The 7,918-nt window shown below is 47.0% G+C and overlaps 1 protein-coding gene across 1 annotated transcript in view; it reads right to left on the reverse strand.

Moving 5' to 3' along the window:
- LOC308081513 (RNA binding protein fox-1 homolog 3-like) overlaps positions 1–7,852 on the reverse strand; it is a gene marked incomplete at both ends in the record, with an annotated part of 17,202 nt that extends 9,350 nt beyond the window's left edge. The window contains 4 exon segments of the mRNA XM_080457887.1: positions 243–296; positions 4,189–4,249; positions 6,854–6,946; positions 7,799–7,852. Of these exon segments, the coding sequence (XP_080314013.1) occupies positions 243–296; positions 4,189–4,249; positions 6,854–6,946; positions 7,799–7,852 (262 nt within the window).
- Positions 7,853–7,918: the final 66 nt, after the last annotated feature.

The following is a 7,918-nucleotide window of genomic DNA, read 5'->3' on the forward strand; positions in this document are numbered from 1 at the left end:
GTGCACCCACGCATGTTCATTCAAAATTGATTCACCTCACAAGCAGGGCAGATGGAAAGGCAAAACTCAGACTCACAGACAGACAGACAGGCAGACAGACAGACAGACAGACAGACAGACAGACAGACAGACAGACAGACAGACAGACAGAAACACAGCGAGCTGATAGCTACATCAAGTTCACAATGTGTTCTCTACTGGCTTTTGTCTTCAGTGTGTTTTTCTTGTTTTTGTTTTTTTACCTGCATAAAATTCAGGACCATAGACAGCTCCCACCACTGGATTCAGCTTCCAGCCTATACAGAAAACACAACACACACACACAAACGCACAGACATATAACACATGTATACACGCACGCACGCACGCACGCGCACACACACACACACACACACACACACACACACACACACACACACACACACACACACACACACACACACACACACACACACACACACACACACACACACACACACACACACACAGAGGATAGTTAGCCTTCCGGCATTTATGACAGCCTGGTGTGTCCATTTAACCACGTAACTCATTGAGTGCCCAAATTATTATTATCTATTTCTGGCCATTACGATTTTTATTTTTTTATTTTTTCAAAGTAAAAAAAAAGTGCTTAGGAAGCGAGATACAGCCTTTTTCAGTTATAAGTTAAGCAAGGAGTGGATGGAGCTGCAAATCAAAAAACAAAAACAACAAAAACATCTTTTTTTTCAAAAAAAAATTAATATTTTTATTTTTTTCAAAAACACGTGAAACATGTTAATGGCACGTTGCACCATAGCGCTAAAACACGTGAAACACGTTAATGGCACTCAATGAGTTAAAACCCCGCAGCAGCCGCATTGTGGGGAAAGCTTTTCGCTGAAAATAGCAGATCGACAAGCTCACAATGCGTCGCGACGCGTTGTGAGCTTGTCGATCAGCTATTTTCAACGAAAAGCTTTGCCCCACAATAACAGAAAACTGAAAATACAACCATTATATCGGGTGTTTAAGGGGTTAAACTTGTATACTTGGACGGAAACTCACCGCCTATAGTCTAGCAGACTGAACACATGAGAAGGAAGGGAGGGATGGGATGGGATGGGATGGGAAGGCAGAGAGACAGGTAGTAAGAGTGAAATAGAGAGGGGCCCAGCAGAGAGATATAGGCTGGCTGGAAAGCGCCATTGTGCTGTGGCTGCAGTCTGCTCTCTGCTGAGCTATACAGCCCCTGCAGTATATATATATATATATATAAACTGTCTGTGGTGTGTTGGACTCTGTTGTGTTGTGTAGTAAATCTGCTGCTGCGTTATAATGTTGTTCTGTGTTGTGTTGTATTCTGTTGAATGTGTTGAACTCTGCCGTTTTGTCTTTTGTTATGTCGTGTTGATTTCTGTGACTGTGTTGTGTTGTATTGTCGTGGATGGCGGGTGGAAACCTTGTTTATTATTATTTTAAAAACATCTTAAAATTGTGAAAATAGCCGATCTACAAGCCGATCTACGAGCAAGCCGATCTACGAGCTTGTGGATCTGCTATTTTCACTACTTTTGTGGGACACTCTTGCATGGGGAGGTAGGGCGATAATAAAATAACAAAGAAAATGTGGAGTTACAAGGTTTCTGCCGGACAGCGACGATATTCTGATGTGTTATATTCTGTCGAGTTGTGTTGCGCTGTGAGCGATATATTTGTTGTGTTTTGTTGTATTGCGTTATGCTGTGTTGTACGTATTGTACCGTACTGTATGGTATCGCATGTTGCCGTTTCGTCCTACGTTGTACCGTGTTGTACCACATTATGTTGTGTTGTATCGCTACGTTGCATTGCCGCAAATTTAGTTCCATGGTTGCGTCACACACTGTTGTCTTGCATTGCACTATACATTGTGTATAGCGTGGTTGTGTTGTGTAGTTGTGGTCTAATGACAGTGACGAATGGAGAACCCTTCAGGCCTCATTCTCTGTCCCACACACACACACACACACACACACACACATACACACACCGAGCAACGGAGGGATGCAGCGGAGGGAGGCAGGGATGGAGGAGGGTGGGGGGGGGTTAGTTGCTGACATGTCTAGCCATTTAATTCCCCCGCTCCGTCCGTCCCCCTCCCTCTTTACCCTTTTACTTTTCACCCTGTCTCCCGCATTCTCTATACACGCCTCCCCCATACTTCCACTCTTCAACCCTTTCATTCCATCCACACCAATGAGTGCCTGAGAGGAGGGAGAGGGAGAGAGAGAGAGAGAGAGAGAGAGAGAGAGAGAGAGAGAGAGAGAGAGAGAGATGGAAATGGACCCTAAAGGCCTCCCTCCGAATGAGGCGGGGGATCTTTTTATTGCCTCTATTCATTTACCCATTCACTCACTCGTCCATCTACCAAATTCCCCTTCCTTTCTATCCCCCCCTGCCCCCTCCCTCCATCTCCTCTCTTTGCCACTATTTGTTCAAAGCCTTTTCCGTTTTCTTTTTTTTCTTTTTAAATTTTGGTACTTTTCTACGGACATGTGGTGGTGTGTTTGTCGAGGGGAGCGGGACGAGGGACACTGCATAAGTTTGTGCGTGATATTTGAGAAAGCGTTTCGACGGACCGCTAGACAAACATTTGAGCAATAGTTCTTCATTACTCAAATTCAAACACAGCTCCGTTTGGCCCACAGGCACAATGTGTCGCTTTGGCGGAGAGGCTCCCAGGCTTTCCATTCATATTAGGAAACAGAAACTTTTTGGATAATCTTTTTATTTCTTTGTGTGTATTTTGTGTTGTTTGTTGTGGTTTCTTGCCTTCAGATAAATACTGTATAAACGCCAAGATCTGTCACTCTGTTACACAGCCAGAACCTGTCACACTGGCAATGCAAGGGAATAGAGAAAGAGAGACAGGGAGGAGAAGTGGAGGAATAAGGAGGGAGGGAGGAAAGGAACTAAGGGAGGAGGAAAGGAGGGAAGGAGGGAAGGAAGGAACTAAGGAAGAAGAAAAGGGCAGGGGGGAAGGGGAAATGTGGAGACAGCATGGTGACAAAGAAAATAGGAAGAAGAGGTGAATGGATGGAAATGGGTGAACAGGGAGTGAGACAGGTGGAGTGAGAGTGAGGTACATTTAGAGAGAGAGTGAGGTACATTTAGAGAGAGAGAGAGAGAGAGAGAGAGAGAGAAAGAGAGAGAGAGTTACATATGGAGTCAGAGTGACACCCCATCCTCACTGTCAGCAAAGCGAAGCGAGCGATGAAAGGTCACTAAAAGACATGTGTTTTTCAACCAGACTGTGCTGACGTACAGTACTGTGAGCGCGTACAGTAAATATTCTCTATTTGAGCGAGGTTTCGCGTCTGTGTTCCTCCCCCAAATGTTTTTAATTTGCTCAATATCTGCATGCTGCTTTGCACCCGTTCCTGATATACAGCCACAGCACACGTATTTTGATTGTCTGAAGGCTTATTAAGTGAAGGAATGGCATGTTCTAATGGCATAGTGGACACAGTATAGCTTCTCTAGCTGCAGCCTCACTTTGTTCCTGACGTACTTCATAATTCATTATTTGAGGATTGTCACGGCATAGCGAGACCCTCGTTACTTCATATTTATAGCCTATATTTTCAGTGTAGTTCAAACGACCGCCATCAAACAGTATAGCGAGACCCTCCGTTATTTATATTTCAGGCTGCATGGTTCAAACAGTCAAACAGTAGTAGCGAGACCGCCATAGTGCTTGTTTTCACTGAAGGAGATTCACATTTGAGCGAGACTCGTCTATTCATACCGAGTTTGTGCACGTATGTCGTTTACAGAGATGGTATTGTGTGTGTGTGTGTGTGTGTGCGCGTGCGTGCACGAGTGTGCTTGTGCGTGCCGGATTGTAGCTTCATGTTTTTCCGTTCCTCTCATTAGTTATTCATTAGTTAATTTGATTGGTTCAGGCAATGCCATGGTCAACACTTCTGTAGTCCGTACACATCAGGACAGTTTGCCATGCAGTTCTGTTGCCAGGTCACTCCCTGGCAGTCAGGATGAGGGGTGAGGTGGTACAGATGAATGAGAGGGAGGAGGACTAGATTCAGTGAGAGTGAGGAGGTACAGCAATTCAGTGAGAGTGAGGAGGAGGTACAGACAGAATCAGAGTGAGGAAGAGGTACAGATGGAGTCAGTATAGGAGGAGGTACAGATGGAGTGAGAGCTTACCGTTTGTATAAGGGTTTGCCACCTTCTTGTTGGTCATTACTCTGGCTGTTGCATTGTTGACCTATAGCCAGATGGACAGAGGTTAGTAGTGTTGTAGACGAACGTACATGCTCACACGTGTGAAAAACACGCGCACGCACACACAGACACACACACACGCGCGCGCACAAGTAGATGCACACGCGCGCGCACACACACACAAGCATGCACGCCACCCGCACGCGCGCACGCGCACACACACACACACACACACACACACACACACACACAGAGTATACAATTTGCATAACAAATATCACAACCTTCTTCGAAAGCCGTGTTTGTGTTTCTAAATCCGGCAAGCAAAGGCGTCATGCAGCAAGTCAGGCATCCAAGATGCACACAGAGTCAGTCAACAGATACATTCTGAACTGCATTATACAAATAATAGAATCAAATAAAACGCACTGAAAGGCTATCGTATACCGTCCCTCCCAAATACCACCTACTGTACTGTAGACCAGCGGTTCTCAAAGTGGGGTCCGGGGACCCCCAGGGTTCCTTGGTTCATACAGCATCAGCAATAATTTGATCCACTTATCGATGTTTTATAAGTCGGCTAAAAATAGCAGATCTACAAGCTCGCAGCACGGCACAGATATATCTGCTATTTTTGAGCATTTTGAGCATTAAAAAAAAGTTCTTCTTTCTTATTACATTTTTTACACAAATCTTCTCTTCTGGGGGGTCCTGGCACAAAACCTTTTCAGATAGGGGTCCGCGGCCAAATATATCAATTTGGGGGGGTCCTCCTTGACAAGAAAAAGTTTGAGAACCACCGCTAGTAGACACCTCTCCAAAGACATCGCTCCAAAGATGTCAAAACAAGTTTCTCTGCTTGCCGTTGGCAGCCGGGGTGGGGGAGGTGGGGAGGCGGGGGGTTGTAATCTCCCACTTGGAAGAGTTTAACATGTTTTCCTTGCCTGCCGTGTTAGCGTTTCCCTCTATGGCTAATTAAGGCTAATGGCTTCCATTTCCAACGGGCCTGCAGAGGTCATTTAGCTTGAGGCTGCGGTACAGCAGCCAGCCACACGTGATGTATGGGCCCAGGTATTGTTTATACATTACACAGATGATGCTAATGGGGATGGGAGAGGGGGGGGGGGGGGGGGGCGGGGGTGGCGGTGGCCCAACTCTTCCAGCAAAAATAAGGCAATAAAGTAAGACACAGGGATTTGAAGTGAGAGAAGGCATGAAGACAGTGGAGAGAGAAAGACGGACAGGGAGAGGAAGGGAGAGTGAGAGAGAAGGGGAAAAAAATAGCAATGGTTCAAAGTGAGCGGACTTGGGCGACAGAAGGTGTTTTGTTTTCCTTTTCGCCTAGAACAGTGGTTCTCAACCAGTGGGGTCCGGGGACCACCAGTGGTCCTTGGGGGGGGGGGGGGGGGGGGTACCAGGGGGTCCCCAGCGAAATTAGTTAACATAGCGTCACAATCATTTTAACCTTAACCTTGGCTATATAAAAATAGCAGATATACAAGCTCATAGCGCGGCATCGAGTGCTGCGCTATATCAGCTTGTAGATCTGCTATTTTTGAAAAATCTTGAAAATGTCACATCCCGACTCATTGTGAACTACTGATTTATTGTTTAAAAAAAATATATATATATATATATAAATATAAAAAGATGCGCCGCCAACCAGGTTGAGTGGTTAAGCCTGTCCATTGGGTTTTATGAATATTTAACCAATGAAAACTATTAACAAGAGCTTTGTAAATAAATAATAACTGCATTGGATCCAATGGAACGCAGGTTCTTTTTATTCCATTTCCTGAACAGCAACAGTTTTGGATATACGTGGTTTCAGCCTGACAGCGACAACATGTAAAACAGGATGCTATAACTGCAGGGGGATTGAGGCTGAAATAGTGAGCTTTATAAAAAGCACGTTTACAGACATTTTGCTAACCTATGGCAGCGGTTAATTTAACCACATGTTTACAGAGGTGGCAGGGAGCTCGACTGGGAGAAGAAGACATGGCGGGGGAGGACTTCAAACGGGGGGTATCAACCCCCCTGGCGAGGGCGGATCAAACCTGGAACCTTGTTTGCAGCTCAGACGGAATCAAAAACCACTGTGATCTCTGGGCTCATGCACATGCCTCTGAAGGTCTCGCACGAGCACACACACGCGCGCGCGCGCACACAAACACACACACTCTTACATGCAAACACACACCCATGGCCACGGAGAGTAGACAGAGACACGAACACACACACACACACACACACACACACACACTCTCATGGGTGCAAAGGAATTGATCATATACTAGAAAGCATTCCCACACACCCGCTTGCACAGACAGAAGTGCAGCCTACTACTACTACTTCTCTCACACACACACACACACACACACACACACACACACACACACACACACACACACACACACACACACACACACACACACACACACACACACACACACACACACACACACACACTTACGCATCAGGGTTCAGCATGCAGCGTTCAAGGTGCAGCAGGCAGTTAGGGAGAGAGGAGACGAGCGGAGGAGAGGAGAAGGGGACATGGAGGCGGGCACCATCAGGCAGAGATACAGAGAATATCATGGGAGAAAGGGGAGAGGAAGGGAGAGAGAGAGAGAAAGCAAGGCACCTCTATTTTGCGTCCCTCAACGATTGTGCCATTTAGTTTCTCCCGCGCGCGATCGGCGTCTGCGCTCGTTTCAAATGTTACAAACCCAAAACCCTGGAAGCGTCCGGGAGGGAAGGAGAGGCAGAGGGAAAAGGGAGGGATGGGGGAGAGAGAGAGAGAGAGAGAGAAAAAGAGAGAGAGAGAGGGGGGAAGACACTCGTTGAAAATGGGGGGGGGGGTGGAGAGTTGGATAAATTGGGTTGAGTGACAATGGGAGACAAACAGAGAACGAGAGGAAGGGACGAAGGGAGGGAGAGAGAGAGAGAGAGGGAGGGAGGAGAGAAAGACACAAAGTGAGGTAAGCTGCAGGTCAGGAGGAGGACTATATCTAGAAGCAGAAGGCACAGAGATGTAAAGCAGGTTAGAGAAACAGGAAACAGGTCAGAGTTAAGGAGAAGTGGGGTGGCAGAGCGTCAAGCCACATGAGCACTCGTACACTCTTATGTAAATCCCATTGTACGTGTGTGCGGGTGCGTGTGCGTGTGTCTGTCTGTGAGTGTGGGTGTGTGCATTTCTATCGCAAAGGTCTGTGACACTGTCCCTGCAAGCATTCCACACTGCCGCAAGTGCATCTACAGGATCAATTGGACATAATTGAATTAGCAGAGGGAATGAAAGCCTCTCCACATGCACAATGCTGCTTCGTGTGTGTGTGTGTGTGTGTGTGTGTGTGTGTGTGTGTGTGTGTGTGTGTGTGTGTGTGTGTGTGTGTGTGTGTATGCTTTGTGTGTATGCGCACACGTGGGTGCTTTAGGGTGAAGTTTCTCTGCTGGTGTGTGTGAGTGTGTGTGTGTGTGTGTGTGTGTGTGTGTGTGTGTGTGTGTGTGTGTGTGGGGGGGCCCTGTGGGAGAGCAGATAAGTGCCATACAATTACAATCTCCACAGCATCAGTCAGCCGTGACTCACAGCCCCAGGACGCAGCTCGCTCAGGAGGCCTCGTCTGCGTCTCAGGACACGGGCCTGGAGATGCAGCAGCGTGCCTCAGACAGCCTATGCGGTAAATGTGGCCCCGAAACCTTAACTCTC

The sequence above is a fragment of the Gymnoscopelus braueri genome (assembly GCF_963280865.1).
Source record: "Gymnoscopelus braueri genome assembly, contig: SCAFFOLD_581, whole genome shotgun sequence".
NCBI lineage: Eukaryota > Metazoa > Chordata > Actinopteri > Myctophiformes > Myctophidae > Gymnoscopelus > Gymnoscopelus braueri.